At 42.5% G+C, this 24,477-nt stretch overlaps 2 protein-coding genes across 2 annotated transcripts; one reads left to right on the top strand and one right to left on the bottom strand.

Annotated features, from left to right (window-relative positions):
- Window positions 1–8,812: 8,812 nt before the first annotated feature.
- On the top strand, window positions 8,813–15,207 carry mrps22 (mitochondrial ribosomal protein S22). The gene is made up of 8 exons (XM_084064496.1): window positions 8,813–8,944; window positions 9,927–10,087; window positions 10,388–10,552; window positions 10,641–10,784; window positions 11,218–11,301; window positions 11,842–11,987; window positions 12,215–12,323; window positions 14,504–15,207. Exons 1-8 carry the CDS (start codon window positions 8,815–8,817, stop codon window positions 14,594–14,596), a joined length of 1,032 nt encoding a protein of 343 aa, XP_083920622.1. The 5' UTR covers window positions 8,813–8,814; the 3' UTR covers window positions 14,597–15,207.
- A 4,358-nt stretch (window positions 15,208–19,565) lies between these two features.
- LOC311051159 (proteasome subunit alpha type-6-like) lies at window positions 19,566–20,306 on the bottom strand (the record flags this gene model as incomplete). Its single annotated transcript, XM_084065577.1, has 1 exon — window positions 19,566–20,306. One exon carries the CDS (start codon window positions 20,304–20,306, stop codon window positions 19,566–19,568), a length of 741 nt encoding a protein of 246 aa, XP_083921703.1.
- Window positions 20,307–24,477: the final 4,171 nt, after the last annotated feature.

Genomic DNA, 24,477 nt, shown 5'->3' with positions numbered 1-24,477 from the left:
TATAATAATACAGTGCAAGTACACACACACACACACACACACACACACACACACACACACACACACACACACACACACACACACACACACACACACACACACACACACACACACACACACACACACACACACACACACACACACACACACACACACAGGTCCTTGGAGCTCATGTCACTGTGAACTCTACATCCTCCCATCATCTAGCTCTCATATCTCTCGCATGTCTCCCGCGTCCTCGTTCCTGACGTCTCTCCTGTTCTCACTCCTCTCTGTTCAAAGCCGGGTGGACGGGGGGGGGTTAACTCGCATGGCCTTGAGGGTCCACTCCCAAGCCACAACCGTTCACACAGGTGCATCCACGCGCAAGCAACGCGCACACACTTCTACAGCTTCCACTACATCTCATTCGAACACTCAAACTCCTCATTTTACAAGGTGTTTGGTTAAAACTAAAAGTCTGTTAAAGAGTTTAAAGCTCTATATTCTGATAGTAATCATTGTTGTAGTGTCAGTAACAGGGGTCTCTCCGTCTCTTTAGTAAACAGAAAATACCTTGTTAGGTGGGACACCTTTGTTTCATCATTTCCAATGTTTGGTGTTTATCTTGTATCCAGTATGAGCTCTCCTGATTGGATGAAATTGGTATACCGTCCTGGAAATGTATTTTGTATTTACTAAAGAGCTGGAGAGATGGGGAGACCCCTGTTATTGAACAAACACTCTATGATAATGATTACTCTGGGAATATTGATATATTATTAACTTTATATATTAAAAATGGATCATTTGTACACAGAGTTAAACTAACATTCAGTATCAACTGAACCACTGCACGTAACTTTGTAGATAAAGCAGATAAAGCTTTAACTGGACATGTGTGAACAGTGGGAGAGGAATAGCCAATGTTAAAAAGAAAGGAATAGTCTATTTTATTTACCACTCATGCCCCGTTTGATACAATTTCAGAAATGGTGAAAATAGATGATCTACGAGCTTGTGGACCGTTTTTTGTTTGTCTATAATGCCATACAGAATGCACAGCTGGTTGAAAGTGGTTAAAGTGATTGATTGAAAGCTTTATTTATTTCTCGAAAAGAACCTTGAGGTTTTACCCTCTTTTGCAATGCTGTCAAGTTTACAAACAAGTGACATTTAAATACATTTAAATGAATAGGACCTTGTAAATCAGCAATCTTCAGCAAAGAGATTTTGTGTAGAGGGAAAAAGGCTAAGTATAGATAGAGCCCTGGGCTCTAAGTACTGTGGTTTACCCCTTTCTACATGACGTCCCTGTTATGGGCAAACCTTTTCAGAAAGCACGACTTTTCAAAGGTCAGTTGACCAAAACTTTGCACTTTAACAAAATGATTTATGCACAGTAAGTTAGGACTGCTCCTTTCTTTTGAGCAGTGTACAGTATGTATCTGACATTCAGAAATCTCACATTTTCTCTCTCTCTACCTCCTTTCTCCCTCCTGGCTCTCTCTTTCACTCACTCTCTAACACACACACACACACACACACACACACACACACACACACACACACACACACACACACACACACACACACACACACACACACACACACACACACACACACACACACACACACACACACACACACACACACACACACACACACACACACACACACACACACCTTTCCGCTTCACCCTGGCCTGAACCTGCTCTCCGTCCACTGTGCAGAAAGCTAAATAAACATGTGCTGAGTTGCTCCACAAGTGCCCCCCCCCACCACCACCCACCCCCTATACCCCTGTGTCCCCACTACCCCCCACTACCCCTCACCACCACCCCCTATACCCCTGTGTCCCCACTACCCCCCACTACCCCTCACCACCACCCCCTATACCCCTGTGTCCTCACTACCCCCCACCTACACCCACCCCCTATATACCCCTGTGTCCCCACTACCCCAACCCTAAACCACCACTACCCCCCCCCCACCTCCACCTGCACCACCACTCACCCTCTAGCCTCCCACCACCGCCCCCTAAGCCCCCTCCACCACCCTCCCAGCCCTTCTTCACCACTCAGGTTTCACCTCTCAGCTTCCTGCTGCTTCCAGTCACGCTGACACACACTCTTACCCTCAACCTATCCACTGTCGCTAGAGGAGAAAAGGAATTGCGCGTGTTGCTTTTGGTTATGGTGTTGTGTGTGTATTGGCATACGTGTATGCGTGTGCGTGTGCACGTGTGTGTGTGTGTGCGTGCGTGTGCGTGCGTGCGTGCATGTGTGTCCATGTGGATCCATTGTATGAGCTCCAGTTCAGGGTCAATTCAATCTCAGTTCAGGAGGTGAACGGAAATTCCAATTCAACAGCAGGCATTTCACATTTCATACTCGGAGTGGAATCCAAGTGACACTTCAGAATGACTTCCAATTGAAGTCCGTCCAGCCTCTGTATTTCATGCAAAACGAGTGTGCATGGGGGCATGGCAGAGAGAGAGAGAAAGAGAAAGTGAGAGAGATAACAAGGATATTTGCACTTTGGGTCTAATCATGCTGCTGTGATTCCGATGAAAAACATGGCAACGCCGGCGCAGTGGACACACATCATTCTCTGAGAGTCACAGCTGAATATCAAAGACATCCAAATGAAGAGCTGGTGCAGATTAATTTATAAGTTATGTCAAGCTATCCTGTAATTATATTGTATATTGTATATTGTAATAAAGTATTTTCGCAGAATGTTTGCCTATTATTGCTGAACGTTCACCTATTATATGACATACCCAGAATAGGAACGCTAGCGTTCATGTTGTCGCTTTACCACTTCAAGAGAATTAATAAGGAGGTATGGATTTGCAAAACAATGATCCTCATAGCCATGTAAGAACACAGATATACAGACTCCCCTGCACTCACCCCCCTCCCTCTCTCTCTCTCTCTCTCTCTCTCCCCCCCTCTCTCTCTCTCTCTGCCTGGCACTCAGTTGGTCTGGAAGGATTAGGTTCTGTCAGCAGGGAGACAGCTGTGTACATCTGGTTGCGTCGGGGTCTCTTACAGCTCAATCCACACATCATTCCGACAGTGTCTGGCCCCTGGGCCCCCCGATGCCACTGCGCACCTCATTACTGGTCCGGGCCACACCTCCATCTGTCTGCCTAATATCTAAATCCTCCTGCAGATTAGCGGGGAGCCAGGGGGGAACCTAGTGAGGGAAACCAGATCCTGGAGGAAGGGTTTATATGTGGCACATGAGCTTTTATTAATGATGCACTCTCTGGGGTGGTGTGGTGGGGGCTCTGTTGCTTGGGGATTTGATGGGGAGGGAGGGGGGCAGAGACTCTAATTATACTTTGTGTTTTACGACCACGTCGCTCACTGAAATGAATTATTTTCGACTGGAAAACATGATGTGATAACGTCATGATGATGCAATATTTTTTTTTTAGAAATGTTCAAAATTGTTTACTTTTGGTGGGCAACACGACCATACAACAAAATAGCTGGTCCAAGTAAGCTCAATACGTCACATCACGTCATTGTGAGGTTGTAGATTTGCTATTTTTGAACATTTTTAATTAGTTTTGCCTATAATAACATGCATTTAAAGTGGTTAATTAATTTCACTATTGTTTCACCACAAGAAGTTAGTCCAGTGACACAATATAAGAATTATTCAGATAATAGGTTTCACTCTCTACACCTGCAATATAGACAGATGTAGCATTCTGTACTGAATCTAATCTAACAACTAAATCTTTCCAAATGGGGCTTTGCGGCATAATACGTATCTATTTGGGGGTTCTGACATGAAAATGAGAACCACTGGCCTACTGGTGACCAAGATGGACAATCAGTAGCCAGGGATGATCTAAGGTCACATCAAAGGGACATCAGACTCCAAGAGTCATGCAATAAAGTTGTAATGTTTGTTTTTGTCACAATACACAATTCATGAATTCAAAATTCAAGTTAAAGGGAATTATTCAATTAAATTGTTGGGTAAAGAGTGCAGACATGACGTCTCCTGACAAAAAGAGCCAAACAGCAAGTCAACTGAATGAATATAGAATTAGAACAAATGATTTTGTGCTTTGTTATTTTCTCTAACAAACAATTATTTGCATGAATTTACCCATGCAGTGGCTAGACACGTTGTAGTGCTGTACATGTAGTTTTTTGCTTTTCTTTGCCCAGAGAGGACAGTTAAGAGAGACCGGCAAGCAAGGACAGAGAGGAGGTCTGAATGCAATACAGGTCCCAAACCACAACCAAACTGAAGAGGTTGTGAGTATGGCACACTCTAGATTTGTGTTGTATTTTGGAAGTAATAAACTAATAATTAATCATAAAAACGAATACACAGATATTAACACATTTTCTTTTGGATCATAATAAATACATAAAATAAGTAAACTCCATTATTATCCTTTTTTAGTTGTAGTTTATCATGTTTTTATCTGGCTGATAACATCTAAATGTAATTGTACCATTTCTGCCATATTATATATTATATATATATTATCTTATTTCTTTGTATTTGTTTTTTCATTTGTGTACATGAATATATATACATGTCCTGGTTTAAATAAGAGGACTGATGCAGATGATATCATAGAATTCTTATCAATAAAAACACAAAAATGTATAAATAAGTTGTCTGGGAGACCAATAACTCCTAGATGTACAGGTACAGTATTAAACACACTGTTGTAGTTAAACTTTTTTTTTTTTTAAACAACAACATTACAACATTTAGTTATTTATTATATTTGCTAATTTAACATTACTCTAATGGCAAAGTACAATTTGAGTGTTACTGAACAAGTACAATCTCGCTAAAATAATACTATGTTCAATGCATCTGTGTGCAAATGAACTTTTAGCCATGCAGCCATGCAGGTTTACTGCTCTATGTGTGTGAAAGTGTATTGAGGGGATAGACGTGAACTGTAGTGTTGACAACATTCCTAACCTCCAGACAGCTTTTCTTGTAATCAGACAATTCAAGAACAGGCTGTGATGACAATGAACCAGCACAAGCCGTTGAGTCACATCTCAAGGATAGAAAAAAAAAAACTAAAAACTTTAATGTAAACATTCCTACAAAAATGTGGACCCTTCAGAATGGACAGAATAATAACTGAAATGGAGGCAATAAACTCATCCTATTCTTGAAGTAGTAGGCGCTACTACTAATGCACCATTATATTTGGTAGGATAGCGTCATCTGGTGGCCAAGTTGCCCTATTGTTTCTCTTTCTGATCAGACAAGTAGGCTATTGTATCATATTTTTTCCCATGTATTATTATTACTATTATAGTATTATTATTATGAATATCCTTATTAATATTATTATTATTAGTGGTGGTAGGTCTGGGCTGGTATAAGACCAAACAGAAAGGCACGAGAAACATATACACCTAGAGACTACACTACAGGTGTATTTATTTTAGCCTATACATTGAATTTTGTCTGTTAACTGTTGAGTTTTGTCTTCTAGAGCAGGTTTCTTCAACGTTTTTCAGGCGAGGACCCCTTAGCTGAGAGAGGGATTGAAGCAGGGACCCCCAATACATATTGGATTCATGTTAAATGTGTGTTTTCAGACATTTAAAAACTTAAACCCTCAATACTTGACCTTTAAACTTGTACACTTGGTCTGCTTTTTCCCCCCCTGTACATCAAACCTCTTCGCCGAAAATAGACGATCTACAAGCTCACAATGCGTTGTAGGCGCGTTGTGAGCTTGTAAATCTGCTATTTTTGGCAAATGTTCCCCCCAGAATAAGGATGCTAGTGTTCAAGTGGTTAATTCTATAACATTCTATATCTCTGAGGACCCCCTAGGAGTCTCGGACCCCCGTTGAAGACCCCTGTGAGGTTCGGGCCGCTACGCGGCACTTGCACAGCACCACCGATCCGACCAAATACGCCCATATATGGAGATCTCTCTCTCTGTCAGTCCTGTCCTTGACCCATTTATGCCCATATATGAAGATCCCTGATGTCATCAGTATCTGCCCGTATATGGGTATGCCCCTTTTGTGCTCATATATATGGAGCTAACTGATTTGTTTGATGCCATGAGTGACAACACATTGAGGTTAGACAACACAACACACTCCATGTTTGGGCGTAGCTGCATTGAGAACTCCTTTTATGGGAGTGAGACAATAAATAGAAGCTGTATAATAATGTATTGAGTACCAGTGGTGTAAAGTATAACTAAGTACATTTAGTCAAGGACTGAGTACAATGTTTCTGTACTTTTACTTCTACTCCACTACATCTCAGAGGCAAATATTGTACTTTTACTTTAACTTTAGTTATTAGTTACTTCGTTAGATTTCAATTATTAATACAAGAGTCAAGACATACATTAACCACTTCAGATTTGAAAAAAGCAGATTGCGTCGTGACCAGGCCTGGAATTTCGTCATTTTAGGGTGAAAGGCCACTTGGCCTTTGGTGTTGTCAATTTTTTGAGGGCACAAAGGCCAAATGCCAGGGCAGGAAGGCTATCAAATAAAACAGGATTTTAGTCCATTGAAAGAATTAATTGAATTTAAGGGTTAAGGATGATTTAAAATGTATTATGTTCATTATCTGGAGTGAAATAAATAAATTATGGTATTTACAATCTGATCCATGCTCAGCCCTGCACCAAAGTTACTGGATTGGTTTAAAGATGGGGACTCAGGGAGTTAAGAATTCAGAATCTCAACAAAAAACACTGGTGTACATGACAAGAAAGAGACAGAGAAGAAAGTGGTACAGTCAGCTGGGGCGTTAAGGCCACTGTGGCCTCAGGGCATGCCATTTTTTTGAGGGGCACAAGGCCATACTGGGGGGCAACGACTGCCATGGCCTTCATGGCCTCCCTGAAATTCCTGCCATGGTCGTGACACATCGTGAGCTTGCAGATCTGCTATTTTCAAAAGATTTTTTTACATTTGAAAACTTGTGAAATGGGGACATTCTGCATAATGAGTACTTTCTACTTTTGATACTTTAAGCACATTTTGATACCATACTTTTGTACTTTTACTCAAGTAAATTTTGAATTCTGGACTTTTACTTCTAACAGAGTAGTTCTACATTGCAGTATTGATACTTTTAATTAAGTAAAAAAATCACACCCTGCTATTTATGAGTTTTAAGTTAATTTCATCATGTGTTCATCACAGCACGTCCTGCAAAGATAAGTATTCAGACCCTTTGCTGTGACACTTGTATATTTGCACCGCTCGGTGCTCAAAAACAACAGTGGTCATCACAGTGATGGAAGCTCACTTTTAAAAAAAAGTATTTTTGGGGCGGTGTAGCCGCCCCCTATAAGTGAGTTTTGGACACCGACCCAAAAATTTGTGTACCCCCTAACCCTTCCATTGTTAATGCAAATCGATACTTTTTTCATATCAGCCAATCACATTACAGCTAGTGTCATCACCACTAACTGTAATGTGATTGGCTGACTTTGCAAATTCAGGACTGTGATTGGCTAGCGAAACACATGTGCAGCCTTATGAATAGCAGTATGGACTTTAAAAAAAGTCATTTATCCTTTTTTTTAAAGTGAGTCATGTCGTGATGACCACACACCGCCCACTTCACACTGGGTGTGATTTTTTTTAAGTGAGTGGTGATATTTATGAGTTATTCATTTCATCATGCGTCTCGCTAGCCAATCACAATACGTCACAGCCAATCAGCCAATCACAGTACAGCGAAAGACATTTTCACGACGGAAAGAAAAACTTTCGCTATGGATGGGTCCCAAACCCACTTATAGGAGCGGCTACACCGCTCAAAAATGTGAGTAGTACGTTTAGTTTTTCCACCACTGCAGTGGAGCCAATAGGAGCTGTAAAGAACATTCAGGGCATATTTGCCAGTATCAGCCAATAGCCATAGATGGATAACACCGCAAGGTGGACCATGGCAGGATGCCCAGAAACCTATATAAGGGGATGAATGACTTCCCGACCTTTAGTGACCTATTCGATCCTAACCTTCCCATATATGGAGATCCCCATAGATAGAGACAATCAACCTCCCCAAGTCTGACATCATAGAATCTCCTAGACGGCTATGGAGATACCTGGCATACCTAGCTCTGACATCAGAGATCCCCTCCCGGAACTCCATATATGGAGATAACCAAAACGTCCCGGACTGACATCATAGTCCCAGATTTGGGCATGACTGACTGACATAGCCCGCTCCGTATATGGATATGCCTGACACCGCCTGACATTACCTTAGTGACATTAGGGCAGCAGCCAACAGTATAAAAAGGCTGGACATGCCTTAATTGGTTGAGTTGAGTTCCATCAGTGACCCTGAGAGACATTAACTCCTTCCAGAGAGATAAGCATCAATACAATTCATCAATAGTTGGTTTCCACAGCCTAAAGCATATTCTCATAGTGGCTTTGGATCTGGTCAAACAATCAGCCGATTATCAGTTCAACACATACATTAACCACTTCGGCCATTTGAAAAAAGCTGCATTGTGAGCTTGTAGATCTGCCATTTTCAAAAGATTCTGATACATTTGAAAACTTGTGAATTGGGGACATTCTGCATAATGAGTACTTTCTACTTTTGATACTTTAAGTACATTTACCAATACTTTTGTACATTTTCGGGACTTCTACTTGTAACAGAGTACTTCTACGTTGCAGTATTGATACTTTTACTTAAGTAAAACATTTGAGTACTTTTCCCCCCACTGGAGTCGAGCCAATACGGGCTTGGCTGTATTGACTACATGTCCCATCATGCAGCTGTAAGTTGAAAGCTCGTACCCTCGGTGAGGTAACAACAATCATGGCGGCGCTCGGTGCAGCACGGTGTTTATTCCGAAGCTATTCTCGGGTAAAACATGTCGATAAACGGACTCACGTTGTCGTCAGGTTCAGCAGGAGGACGCTGTGTAGCGGAACGACACCCGACCATTGTAAGAGTTGTATGTTTATAAACTGTCTGCATGATAAATGTATTGTAATTCATTCATTCCTACCACTGACCTTGCAGCGTGTGTGACGTTAGCATCACAGCCTAACTCTATGATCACAACCCCCATATTCTATATCAGTGGTTCTCAAACCTTTTCATGTCAAGGACCCCCAAAATGATATGTATTTGGCCGCGGACCCCCATCTCAAAAAATGGGATGCCAGGGATTTTTCAGAAATAGCAGATCTACAAGCTCAGGGATTTGCAAGCCCTAGAATGTCTGTGATCTTACATACATTTCATGTATTCCAAATACACAGTCATAGATCAGTCTGGACGACGCGCTGTGTAGTGACGATCTGCGCGGCCGTAAAAGTGCTCTAAACTCCGTCTGTACTCACCCAATAATGAATTCCTAAGACTTGGAGTCAGATATTGTCCTCTAGTTTCATATCCATTTGAAAGTTCTGCCAGAAAACGTGTGTTTAGTCAAATATCTCCACTTTTCCACGAGCTGCACACGGACGACTTTCTGTCTGGGCGAGGGGCCTGGGAATGAATGCAGGACTGAATATATCTAAACTTCCTTTAGGACGCACAAATGTTTGGGGCACACAATTGGCAGATGGAGTGATTCATTACCCCGCACCAATCACAAGCACCTGTCAATTGTGTGCCCCATAAGTGTGTGCTTCCCTGTGTCAATTTGTGATGACGTTTGTGATGACCAGAGCAGGATGTTTGGGTAAATTCGGTCTTTTAGCTCTCTTCCAGTAACATATATGCATCGTATTTCATGTACCATCTTGCAAGGGTGTCGCTTGCCTAAAAGAGCAGATCTGCAAGCTAACCACGGTGTTGTGATATAACACCTTGTAAGCTTGTAGATCTGTTTTTTCTTTTTCTTTTTACAAGCGGCACCGTCATACTATGTATACATGGCTTCACTTGCACAAGCAATTCAACTAGAATGTGTCCTCCAGCCCCCTTAGACGAACATGCAAAGCCACAGTACATGGACCCAGCGGTGCAAGACATCCTCACCAGGATAACAGGCCTGGACCTGCAGAAAGTCTTCCGGCCCGTCAAACAGGAGCTGAAGCCGCCCACATACAAACTCATGACTGATGTGCAACTGGAAGAGGTACCGCGTCACTCTGCCTGTGTATCCACTGTTTGTTGGTCTAAATGATCTGTATCTCTCCCTCTCACACGGACTAAGATGATACTGGTGTGCACACACACTCATAATCTTTTAGATATTCTTGCTGTGTGTGTGTCTTGTCTCTCTCTCTCTCTCTCTCTCTCTCTCTCTCTCTCTCTCTCTCTCTCTCTCTCTCTCTCTCTCTCTCTCTCTCTCTCTCTTCACACACGCGCACACGTACCACACTGACTTGCAGAGCGATCTGAATATCCTAAGCAATATTATGGTGTCTTTTCCCAGGCAACCAGGCAGGCGACTGAACAGGCAAAGAAGCTACTGAAAAGGCCTCCTGTCTTGCCTGAGAGGAAACCAATTGATGATGTTCTGTCTGTGGACCCGATCCTGGAGGGCATGGACACAGCCAGATATGTCTTCACTGACATTACGTACAACATCCCACACAGGGTAGGGAAATGCTGTCTGTCTTATGTACAGTGCCTTGTTGGTCTGACTCCCCATTGCCAGCTAGATTCATGCTGTGTTTTCCCGGCAGGAGCGGTTCATCGTTGTGCGGGAGCCCAGCGGGACCCTGAGGAAGGCCGTGTGGGAGGAGAGAGACAGGCTCATCCAGGTCTACTTTCCCAAGGAGGGACGCAAACTCTCAGCGCCCGCCATCTTCAAGGAGGAGAACCTCAAGGTGAGAGATGGGAAAGTTTGATTTAATCAACTGTGCTGTCCTTATCCCTCCATGCTACTCTATGCTATACAGTGGTACAGTGCTCTAGTATATAGATGTTGTCGGGTAGAAACCATATTTCAACTTTTTATGAAAGTTGGAAAATTCCGGTTTTGCTCAATGCACATACAAGGTTTCCGGCAGACAGCGACGATATGCAATGTTGTTTTTATGGAACTGAATGTCGCTCTCCCATCACCCTTTTCTAAATTTCATTTTATTTTGGATCTACTTAATGTCCTTACTTCCTAAGAGCTAGTCTTTGTCTGATGAAAGATGCCTCGATTTCTTCTGTTTATGGAGGGACAATGTTTGATTATTATTGACTCTTTATTATCTCTTTCTTGTCTCCTCTTCCTTCATCATCCCTCCGTGGTTCTCTCGCTCCCATCAGCTGGTGTTCTCCCAGGAGCGTCACACAGACGTGTTGGACCTGTGTCTGGTCCAGTTTGAGCCAGATTCTGCGGACTACATCAGGGTAAGATGGCACTGATTCTCTCCCTATATTTTGACAATTATTGTTTGCCTCGCTGGGGTCAGAATCAGACAGTGTAACCCAGGTAGTAACTGTGCATCTTTCTGTCATTTCTGTTCCTGCAAATATATTTTTAAATATCTTTAAAAAATATATATATATATATATAACTTTTTTAAGGACTTATTTAACGCAAATGGGTGAGACATCTGCTTTATTTACGGCGACTGTTAGCCGGAAGCATTCGAAAACTTGAGCCGACAGTCTGTCTCGAGAGACTTAAGGTCATTACACACCGGCGATTATGCGAATATACGCAAAACTCGGACTCGGCCCGAATAAATAAAAGACGCTTTTTCGCTCCGCGAAACTGATGTGGAAGCTTGCATTGACTTTATAAGGTTTTAAAAAAAAAAACATATTATTCGCATGAAAAAAAATCGCCCCCGGTGTGTAAGGACCTTTACACTGGAGAAACGTACACAGAAGTCGGTGTTATGCGTTGTACCAGTAAATGTGTGTGTGCGCGCGCTTTGTGTTCAGGTACATGCGGCCACCTATGAAGACCTGGATAAGCATGGCAGATATGAGCTGTTGCGCTCCAGCAGACACTTTGGGGGCATGGCCTGGTACCTGGTCAACGCACGCAGGGCGGATGGACTCATCGTAGACACGCTGCAGAGAGATCTGTGAGTTTGGGTGTTGTGTAGCTAATCTGTCCATGTTGTGGAGGACAGCTATGGTGATACGTCTTCATGTTAATTCATCCATTTGTAACTACGAAGAGAGTACAAATGTAACTAAAGTTCTACACTCTGGGAGTTAAATTAACACTGAGTGTAAAGTCACTATAAGTCCTAGCGCTATTGTCCTGCTTTTGTCCTCACACACACACACACACCCATGTGTCCCCCAGGCTTCAGGATGCAGTGAGCCTGGTGTCTCTGTTCCACATGGTTCATCCTCACAGTGAGTCAGCCCAGGAGGCTACCAGCCAGCAGGCCACTGGCACAGACCTGCTCAAGGTGAGCACACAAACGCATAAGAAAACCCTGTTGTCGTTGTATAACTGCTGAACCAATCAGTGCCATCATGTCTTGTGTGCACACTGCCAGTGGGCCACAGAAGTACCTCCACTAATAATTGGTTTCACATTATTCTTTGACTTTTTGAAAATCTTCAACGTACATTTTTACAATGGTAAACAATGTGGCTCTGATTGGACTAAAACCTTGCCTAAATTTGGAGTCATACTTAATGGATTACGTCATAGGTGACTGATGTCACAGGCTGGCCAGATGAAGTCCAAGACCACATTGGAGCCATGCCATTCCCATGTGATCCCGAGATCCACATGATTCAATTTTTATCTCATAACAATGAAATCATGTTTTCAAGGTACCATGAATGCTTGATATTCACTGCTATTGTGTCTTGTATTATGACACAAAATATGAAGATTTTTGCTCATCTGACAATATTGTGTCATTTAGCATTTGGGCCCAAAATGTAGTCACAAGCTATTGTTAAAGGGCAAGACCACTTTGGTAGAGGTTTGGGTTGTGTAGTTACCTTGCCATGATGTAACTCCAAAGGTGGGCAAGAAATAAAAAATAATTGCTCCATTGATTAGAAATTGATAATTCAAAATATGCTCCTCATTGACTTACAAGTCTTACATTGTACGGTAAAACAGCTCTCAAAGTCACTCTTTTAGCACATAAACGAACGCAAACAAAGTTGATTCAGACAATATAGAACATCACCAAACCCAGTACTGTTTTTTTTTTAAATAAAAATGTCAACTTCCTGTTGATTTTGCCATTTTTAATAAGTAGAAAACCTGGACTAGATCCGCGGATCCGGATCCAGATCTTCAAATAGTAAAATCAACAGGAAGTTGACATTTTTATTAAAAAAACCTCTACCAAAGTGGTCTTACCCTTTAATACTTTTCATTGGTTAAATATTCATAAAACCCGCGGACAGACTTAGCCGGGTGTCTTTCCTGGTGTCCCTGTTTTGGGCGTGTCATTATGATTGCAATGTTAAAAAATTGCCGAATCTCTGCGAACATTTTCCAAAAAATAGCGCAACATGTTGTGATGAGACGCAATGTGAGCTTGTAGATCAGTTACACTATTGTGACATATAATGTATTTTTATATGAAATATAAAATAGGGCATTCATTCATGAAAAAAGGTTGAAATGTGGAGATACAAGGTTTCTGCCCAACAGTGACGATAGGCTAGAGCAGTTTGGTGTTTCATGACAGTACAATGTGCTCCTGAGGCGTCTTTGTGTTGACAAACTATGGAGTTCATTTAAGTACTATTAATACTAATGATTAACCATTTTAATTTTTCATGATAACTTTTGAATCGTTTTATTGCAGCCTCCAGTTGCGTTTCAATCTATGCGTTGTAAAGGTCACATGAGTCCGAAAAGCACACATATTATTAACAGAGAGTGGTGTGGTTCTTGAGGGGTCACGTCAAGGCCATCTCATATGAGATTTCCTGTGTTAGAGGTTGAGTGTGTTTTTAGTGTGGGAACTCAGGGGCCAGGCCCCGGGCACATCAGTTCCTATTAGGGCTCATAGGTTGACCCCTGGCCTCAGAGAAATTGGATGGGACATTGAGAATGACAGCCATTTGATGTGGGAAGGTTAGCAATACAGGGGATGTGTGTGCGTGCATGTATTTCTGCTATATCCGTCAGAGTTCCTGTAGTGTAGGGCCCCTCATTTAGTCATGGTTGATGCTGAAGTTACTGACACACAGGTTCAACATACCAGCTGATGAATAACCTTGTCACGAGCTGACCAGGTTCCTTTTCATTAACTCAAATGTCAGAATAAATGGACCCCCCTGTGTATTTATTTACCTGCTTAGAATTTCTGTACAACCCATAAGTTAGCCCATTAAGACCGGGAACGCATCTGTGTGTCATTTTTAAATTTCTTTTGCTATTAAAAACATTTCAGATATACAAGCTCATAGCGCGGCTTGTAGATCTACAGCTTGTAGATCTGAAATGTTTGAATAGCCAAAGAAATCTTAAAATGACACAGATGCGTTCCCGGTCTTAATGGGTTAATACCTACTTAGAACCCGGTACTCAGATCAAATTATCTAGAGCTTAATTCCATATGTCATACTAACTCTTCGCACAGTGCTGACCTTATGACCTTCTTCCCTGCAGATTTACGCCCAGAAGGAGTCTCAGAGATCGGGCTTCATCGAGCTGGCTCTGCAGACCTACGAACAGACACCTGCAGAGAGCACTGCTGCGTGAATGGACCAGCCCCAGACAGGCATTTTCTTTTTAGGAATGTCAATTTCCTGGGTACGTTTGAACCGTCCATGGATCTGTGGTAGTCTGTCCAACAACACCCTATGGACCAGTCTGTCTTTTCACTGTGTATAATGGAACAATGTTCATACAGTACAGTACATCGTCAAATGCGCAAGGGAACTGCAGAATTGCCGTTGTGTACCATGCATATACGTGTACCATGCATATACAGTAACTCATTTTCTGTGGGAGAATATCATAGGGCTGTGTACTTCAACTATGTGCTTAAAGGTGCTGTGGTATTTTGTGGTTAAAACAAAAAGTAACAAATTAGCAAACGGAACTGGAACACTATAAAACTCTCCGGATTGGATGAAATTGATATCCTGAACAGATTTTTTTTCCCTTCTGTTTACTAAATAGCTGGAGAGACGGGGAGACCCCAGTTACTGAACAAACTACTGCAATGCCTGCTATTGGAATGTAGAGCTATTTAACACTTATTTTAACAAGAAATATCACTTGCAGCACCTTTAGACTTCAGAGCCAAGCCACTCCTCCTGGCACAGTGAATTTATGTATATAACTAAATTAAACGTGTTTTTGTATTATGTCTTGTTTTTTGTTTTTTTTTACTTTTTCAAAGAACTCCGGCCTTGAAATCTATGTAGATGTCTTTATTGAGACAAGATCATTACATTCACATTTATAGCCCAGCCACATCCAGTTTACATATATGTCTAGTTAAGGCACTTTATAATATCTGTTACAACAACGTGCATTTCCTATCAAATACTGTAGGTAAGACACTAAAAGGCAGCAGGTTGTGATGACTGCAATCTGAAGATATGCTTAGTTTATGGAACCTCCTGGGTTCTTTGAGGACAGGAAAAGACTATTATATTCAGTGTGAAGTTGCCCTTTTTTCTTAGGATCCCTTTGAGGTAAGGAACAAACTTGAGATGGATCCAAAACTTTGTTTTGGTGGCAATGGAGACTAATGTTTAATGCTCAGGGCTTGTGTCATCACGCCCTAAATGGCACACATATTGACTAGATCACATTTTGTAGCACTGTGAAACAAAACAAGCCATTGTTGAAACGTGAAGGTTTCAACACTATGTAAAGGCCTTTATAGGTGATGCTCCAGTGATGGTGTTCTTCCAAGATCAATTGTGTACCACAGGTTTGGAAGTTGAGACGAAATGGAAGACTTCCGCAGAGCCACAATTGTCTGTTTTATTTTCAGTTTATGAGACCAATGTAGTAATCAAAAAAGAATTGATCTCAATTGTGCAGTAAAGCTGATCTCACACTCCATCCTCCCCTCAATAGCCCAGGCGTTTCGGGCCAGAATCGTGCACTTTACGATACAAGCATGAAATTTGGCACACAGTTAGAGCATGCCATAAGGAACATTTTTGGCTATAGGGCCATCGCAGATTTGTCCTGTGGTAACCATGGCAGCCATTTTCCAAAATGGCCTCCATCTGCTGTTATTTTACCAATAACTCCGGTGCTAGACCACCTAGGATGTTGATTCTGGTGACTAATCCTACATTCTCAAGTATGAGGAATACAGTGGTACTATTTAGAATTGTGCTGTGGTAACCATGGCAGCCATCTTTCAAAATGGCCACCACCTGCTGTCATTTTACCAATAACTCAGGTGCTAGACCACCTAGGATCTTGATTCTGGTGACTAAACCTTACATTCTCAAGGATGAGGAATACAGGGGTACTATTCACAACATGCTAGTAACTACCTAACTAACTACAGTACATGAGGAGGCTGATACTCGCGTCATATTACACCTAGAAGATGCTGTGAAGGAAGGGTATAGCAAGGTGACAATACGCACAGTAGACACGGATGTGCTGGTCCTGGCAGTAACGTCAGCCCAACGCCTCCACTTGACTGAGCTGTGGGTTGCTTTTGGAACAGGGAAAAGTTTCCGTAACTTAGCAGCTCATGAGATGGCAAGGGCATTAGGCCCAGATCGATGCTTAGCCTTACCCATGTTCCATGCCTTTACTGGATGTGACACAGTGTCATCTTTTGGAGGCAGAGGCAAGAAGATGGCATGGAAGACCTGGAAAACCTATGGTGACGTCACACGTGCCTTCAGTTCCTTAGCTGCCATCCCACAGAAAATACATGACTGGATGGAGCCTCTGGAGCGATTTGTGGTATTGCTCTATGACCGCACTAGCGGCCAGGCATCAGTGAACGGGCACGGAAGCAGCTATTCACCCAGATGGGCAGAACAATTGATGGACTCCCCCCAACACGAGCTGCACTGACTCAACATACAAAGAGGGCAGCCTACCAAGCTGGCCACTGTTGGGGACAGGCGATGGTTGCAGCCCCTGAAATCCCATCCCCAGGTGAATGGGGGCGGAAGAGGAAGGAGACGGGTGAATACAAATAATTTAATCCACTTCTTTACACTTGTAAACCTGTGATCTGACAATAAAGCTGATTCTAATTTTGACAGGAGGATGGGAAGTGCACTGGAAAACACAGAAGCGAGCCTGGCCTTTCGGGAACTCCTCCGCTGTGGTTGCAAAAAGGGATGCAGTGGACAATGCAGATGTGTTAAGGCAGTACTTCAGTGTACTGCCCTTTGCTACTGTGGTGGACTGTGCAACTAACATTGTGTAGATTATCTGGCTTTATTGAATAGACCCCTTAACAGACGACGTCACACTGATAAGAACCAGTCTGCACGGAACCAGTATGCGCGCAATGAAACCCATTCTATCAGGTCTCGCTAGGACGCGCCTCACTAGCCAACACACAAGAGGGGGTTGGGGTGTGCTGAAATCAGCGCACCCCAAAACAACAGGTTGAGAATTGATTGCAATCACCTGTGCGTCCAGTCTCAATGTTGGTAAACAAATAATTGGTCTATATGCCATTAGGTTATGACTCATGAGTACTCTGCCTTTGTTGTGTCTTATAGTCCATTGAAAATAATTATGCAATACTACTACTAATAAAAGAAACAGTGAAGTACTGCATTCTTGACTCTCACGTGTCAGTTTGAAAACATGTACTGTATAGGCCTACTACACCATTACATATTTTGATGGGTTTACTATTATTTAATTAACTGAATGCCAGATATATGTAGTTAGGTAGTAGCATGTTGTAAATAGTACCGCTGTATTCCTCATCCTTGAAAATGTAGGATTAGTCACCAGAATCAAGATCCTAGTTGGTAGCACCTGAGTTATTGGTAAAATGACAGCAGGTGGTGGCCATTTTGAAAGATGGCTGCCATGGTTACCACAGCACAATTCTAAATAGTACCACTGTATTCCTCATACTTGAAAATGTAGGATTAGTCACCAGAATCAGGATCCTAGGTGGTCTAGCACCGGAGTTATTGGTAAAATAACAGCAGATGGAGGCCATTTTGGAAAATGGTTGCCATGGTTACCACAGGACAAATCTGCGATGGCCCTATAGCCAAAAATGTTCCTTATGGCATGCTCTAACTGTGTGCCAAATTTCATGCTTGTATCGTAAAGTGCACGATTTCATCAAAATATGGCCCGAAACGCCTGGGCTACAATAGGTACTTCTCCAGAAAACACTGATTGAATCTGCAGATTTCATCACTAAAGGCTTTTCAGCTTGATACCTATATACGGTCTATATTAGGGATGCACCGATATATCTGTATCGAATCGATATAACCTTACCTGATATTTTATTTTATAATGTTTATGTTTGAATGTGAAGCTGAAAAAGCTTTGAGATGATGAAGACTGCAGATTAAATCTGTTTTCGGGAGAAGCTTTCAGAGGGGTCAACAATATTTCAACAAGTTGGAAATATGTTAAATTCATTAATTTACATAGTTTGAACTAAAATGTGCATCAGTAGGCCTAATACATCAGGTAGTTAGAATTCTGCATCTGCACCCAGTATTACTGTTACTGTATAATAAGTGTACGTAAGCCTTACTGGAAAATGCATATCGCATATCGGTCAATTTGACCATGCAAATTATCGGATATCAACAAAAGTTTCAATATCATTCATCCCTAGTTTGTTAAATGCATTTTGCAGTATTAAGAAAAAAAAAAGATCCTATTCCACATCACAGATGACACGTGGACCATGACTTCCCTCTCAGTCCGGGTTTTTTCTTAGTTTCTTTTCATGTCTTATAAACCTTAATTTGAAAGACAGCTAACACAGGGAGAGAGTAGGGGATGCAGCAAGGTATCAAACCCTAAAGGGCACCCTGACTATCGGGATGCCCTTTCATGAAGATTCTTGCTCACTGGTATGGTAATATATTAATAGCGTATCATTTCCCCATCAATCCAGACGTAGTTCAGCAGAGATGCACATTTCCATTGCCTACTTCATTGGGTAAGTGTCGGGGGCAGACAATAGGTTTTTTTTTTAGAAATGGGGTTTAGAGAATTTATGTGGCTATTGTGGGAAACAACATCAGTGACAGATAATATAAAAAATAACTTGTTTACTTGAAAAGGTTACACAGTATGACTTTAATGTTGTGTCTGCTCAACATCCTGGATTTAGCCCCAAATATATTTTCTTCTTTCTTTTCTTTTTTCACAACCTTTTATTGTTCAGTGAAACAGAGGTAAATATACAGCAAACAAATACGTCGCTAATCTCCAAGGGGAAACTGCATATCCCATCATGCACTATGTTGCTCCATCACAGGTGACACAGGTCTCAGCCAGTGTTCCCAGGTCTGCTTATTGTAATTTTCCCCCAAGATTTTATTTGAAAATAGCAGATCTACAAGCACACAACGCGTCACGATGCGACGTGTTGTGAGCTTGTAGATCTGCTATTTTCAAATAGCTGATGTGTGTTTAAAGTGCCCATGTGGCCCATAGTCGCTTCTTCTGGGCTTGTTTTCCTAGACCTAGTTGCTTGTTTCTGTCACAGAGTCTGGCAACACTGGTCTCAGCTATCTCAGTCTCTCTCTGCCAGGGCCATCAAATGCGTATCCACCTCAGACTCCGTCAGAATCCTGAACTTGGTGTCCTGCGTCGTGACAACTCCCACCTCCAGCTCAGAGGGCTTGAAATCAATGGACAGGACCGTTGATAGACAGGAGATTGCCGTCTCAATGGCTTGTTCAAAGGTCCAGTCGAATTTCTTTTTAACTTTCTTCTCCAGGAAACTGGTGGCTTCTCTCTGCTTGACCCCGGCAGAGGTGGCCTTGAAGCCACAGTAATAGCCCGCCGGATCACACTTGTACACCTGAGGCTTTTTATCCTCATCGATGCCAATGACTATCATGCAGCAGCCCAGGGGCCTCATCTCCGCATTCTGCGTGTAGATCTGTGAGATGTCCGCAATTCTCTTACACAGCATGTCCACTGGGATCTCATATGCGTACTTGTATTGCCAGTTGGCTGCCTCAGCGCGAGCCCGATGGACCTGGGACCTGCTGTCAGCTGTCATGCCACTCATCACACATCCAATATTCTCTGAGATGCGGAAGAGGTGGGTGACCGTGGCGGCATCGAGAAGCTTGTCCGGTACTTTCTTCTGTGTTACAACAACCGCACAGTCCTTCCCTCTGACTGCTACGGACGTGAGACCCCCTTGGCTTATAGCTTTGAAAGCATATTCGACTTGGTGAAGTTTACCGTCAGGAGAGAATATAGTGATCTGACGATCAAAGCCGGCACTTAATCCACGAGACATTTTAGACACCGAAGGGATTCAAGTTTCTCATCCAAAAGTATTTATGTAAACAGGTTTAATCAGAACCCTTCTCTCTTATAGCTTTTAGGCTGAGTTTGCCTCGAATCTCACATCATGAAATGATGATGTCAGCCTTGCCCAAATAGGGAGTTACACAGGGTTCCAAGTACTCTGGGTTTGACATATCAGGTAACCATGGCAACTTGATATCGACAAACATGTACAGCCTGAGATGCCTTTTTAACAGTCGCCCCAAGATTTCTATTGGAAATATGTACAATACAATGGCCCTAAAGGAGGTTGTCTTAGTAAGGCAGTGCAAGGTGAATAATCTGGGCCTCACACATGTAGGTCTGGACTCCAACTTCAACTTCCACAGACTTTACTGTCATCTGCTGAAGGGAGCCAAACAGGCATTATCCTTTAAGCGCATAAAATGTGTAATATCGCCAACATAATATTTTAAAAAAAACTTCAAAACAAATTATAAGACTAACGCTTTCCCACTGGGCTTATATTCCATTTGGTCAATTCCATTTGGTCAATTAATGGCTGGGTTTTCCATGTGTGACCAGTTTAGTGGCCTTGTGGTTACAGTGTCCGCCCTGAGACTGGGAGGTCGTTGTCTAACCCTCGGCCGAGTCATACCAAAGACTATAAAATGCTACCCAATGCCTCCCTGCTTGGCACTCAGTATCAAGGGTTGGATTGGCTTGGATTGGACATGACTAGCGTCATGTCCAGGGGGTGTACAGTACTCATACTGTACATCAAGCTGCCTCATGCTCCAGAAACTGGAGATAGACTCCTGAACTATGGGCCACATGGCTCAGGAACCATTGGTTCCCAAGGCGCTTTGCTTACTATTCCATGTGTACAATAACTATTAGCCATTAACATACAAAACAAATGCCTGGGTATGAACCAGTCACAATGATTAACTGAACAAGACAGGGTCCAAAATGGCATGCCTCCCTCCATCTCTGACATCGTATTGATCAAATCAAGAATTTCACCCACTTCTTTACACATGTAAACCAGTGTTGTGAAGATAAAATGTATTCTGATTTTGATCATATAGTCTTGCTCAAATATGCTCATATATTTTCACGCTTATTTGCATGATTCTGTTTGTAATGAGGCTGTATTGTAGAGAAAACTAGCTCTTAAAGAGGCATGCCGTAGTGACAATAAAGGTGCATGCACAATCTTTTGTAATGTATTATACTAGAAGTTCGGGCCGCTACGCGGCCCGAACGTCTAGCGTGACGCGTCGTTCACTTTGCAGTGCCACCTTACAGGCACCTCACAGTGTGAGAGAGAGTTTTGTGCTCTCCTAAATCCACGGCAGGCTTTGAAAGTACCCACTTCAGAAAGAGGTGACGTGCATCACCTCTCCAATGACCAAAACCCACTATGGAAGCCGTCGAACTGGTGCGATCTGACGGCATCCTAGAATTTATAGGTAGGATGTGATGTCATGCGTGATGTCATGCTGTCGTGAGACGCACTGGCGTTGTGTCCATATTCGGGACGACCGTCTCATCGTGATGTCAGATTACGTCACACTGGCGTGATGTCAGATTACGTCACACTGGCCACATACAACGTTCGTACATACTGACAACCGACATGGCGCAGGATTCAAATTGTATATATAGATATAGGGTGCGTTCGGAAATGCGCACCGGGAGTGCCCTCGCCTATTAGTTTGTAATATTGGCCATTGCGCTCAGTGCTATATTTCCGAACGCACCCTAGATGTTCAGGCTGCAGCCTTCACACCTATATTTTAGGCCCCTTCATTCACCTTGTCCATATATGGACATGTCACGTCTGCCACGTCTGCAAAAGGCCCATTTTTATGTCACATGACATGTTCTATCTGTCAGGGACCGAGTTGGTCGGAAGGAGAGACACAGGGAAAACTTTGTTGGTTTTAAAACATTGTTCTCTTTTTTCTTTCTTTTTCTTTCTTTTCTTTTTTCGTTGTTGCAAATTAATGTTTTAACAAAACAAATGTGCTCAACACAAAGGAAACTAAGCTAAATAACAAAACAAACTGGGACTGAACAACACAACTGAACTGAAAACTTAACTAGAGAAAGTGCTCCTCGGAGCACAGGTCTCCGCCAGGTCAGGTACGATATTGTGGCCTCCTGGTGGCGCTATAATAGGCCAATGTGAAAAGGGTGCCATTTATTCTTCAATCGGACACTGCATTCATGATTTGAGGCATTTTGTTACAAAAATGTGTTTTGCTAAATTAGACCTGCTGGTGGCGCTATAACAGGCCAATGTGAAAAAGGGTGGCATTTCTTCCTTGGCCTAGTGGGAATGTGCGTGTGAAATTTCACGGAAATCGTAAGCTGCGTTCATGATTTGAGGCATTTTGTTAAAAACGGACCAATCCTGCAAACTTTGGAAGCAAACCTTAGCCAATGAGGATGGAATATGGGAAATCGGACAGATCAGTGTTGATCACATGACTATAGAGATGCTGTGTACCGATTTGCATGACGTTTGGATAAAATCTGTAGGAGTAATGTAAAAAAATGGGTTTTGCACAAATCGGCCCCCAGGTGGCGCTATAACAGGCCCATGTGAAAAATTTGAGGCAGAGGTTCTGAATTGGCATCCAGGGAGTGTGTGTGCACAGTTTCGCAGCGACTGGGCCAACGGTGCCAGAGATTAGCTGGTAACACACGGACACACGGACACACGGACGGAAGGTAAAACATACTCTCTCGCCATGCCTTTCGGCCTGGCGGAGACAACTAACCAGAATGACACAGGAGGTGGATATATATAGGGACGGGTCAGACCACTGTTAACAAAAAGGGGGGAAAAGACAAAGACTACCATTAAACACACACTCAAAACCCCTGCCCCACCCCATGGTACAGAGGGACTGTGGTGCAGTCCAATTTCTCCCGATTAGCTGTAGATCTGGAGCAGCTGATCCCCATTGCTTTGGCCAGCCCATCATGCCCATGTATGTTAGCACCTCAGTTAGTCAGCACCACAGAACTGGTAACTCAAAGAAACTCAGTCAAATCAAATGCAAATAAACTCTTAGAAAAACAAACAATAAATTATGTAATTTCAACTTGTCAATAATATCCAGCTTAAAATAAACACACTAAATATATAAACCAAAAGGAAGAGTTACCATACATTAGTCTCTTATGTGTGGCTGCTGAGTCAGCCATCACATATAAGCATCACTGAACTGCCGCGTTCCCCACTGCGGCACGAGGTGGCGGGAACAAAAAGCGAAGCGTCATAGTTGAGAAATGTTCAACTATGCCGCTGTCACTGTGGTGAGACAGAGCACCAGCCAACCAGAAGCTTGCTGTGGTCTGAAGTAGGCATGGACTAGGCGTACTGTATACACTCAACATCACACAACAAAGATATTCGGTCCAGTGGTTTGTGAGATTAGCTCTGGACAGACATGCACGCACGTACTGAAGTGTAGGCCCACACGCCTTGTGATTGTGTTTGTAGTCATTCATAAAAAATAAAAATAAAACAAAAACAATGATTGTTAAATGTATATGTTGTCATTGTCATTTGTATTGTTTTTAAATGCAGTGTTTGATCTTTAGTTTCTAACCAAAACAAAATGTTAAGATGACTGGCAATGTCAAAGTATGCCATCAGACATACATTAGATTAATGTGAACTGCTCCAAAACGATTTAGCAAAGATTGAGTTAACTGTCCTGTAAAATGCAGTTTTGGGTCCTGAATCAATGATCTCAGCTTCACCAGTGAATTACTTGATTTGTAATTCCGTACATATACTGTGCCACCATCCCCCTGTGGATAATGATCATGGACATTTTTTTCCCCTTAACATTTGAACATGTTGGGGAGGTTTTGGAGGAGTTATCAATTTAGTTTACGGTTTGTGTTTAATAGTGGTGCAGTATAGGGGGGAAATGGGGGGGGGGACTAAAACATTAAAATCTACACCACCAGATGATACTCAAATCTGAAAAGAGAGACCAAATGCAGGACCGTCACTTCTTCCCTTTGAGTTTGAGTGTAATCATAATTCTTCATGAAGTTTCTTGCCCGCTGGGTAGGGTATATCTTGATGGCATATCATTTCCCCGCCAATCCAGACTTAGTTCAGCATATAGATGCACACAAACAGATGTAAA

This window comes from Gymnoscopelus microlampas (assembly GCF_963454915.1).
Source record: "Gymnoscopelus microlampas genome assembly, chromosome: 8".
In the NCBI taxonomy this organism is placed as follows: Eukaryota; Metazoa; Chordata; class Actinopteri; order Myctophiformes; family Myctophidae; genus Gymnoscopelus; species Gymnoscopelus microlampas.
Note: the sequence above shows the minus strand (reverse complement) of the source record. Positions and strands in the feature narration are given on the sequence as shown.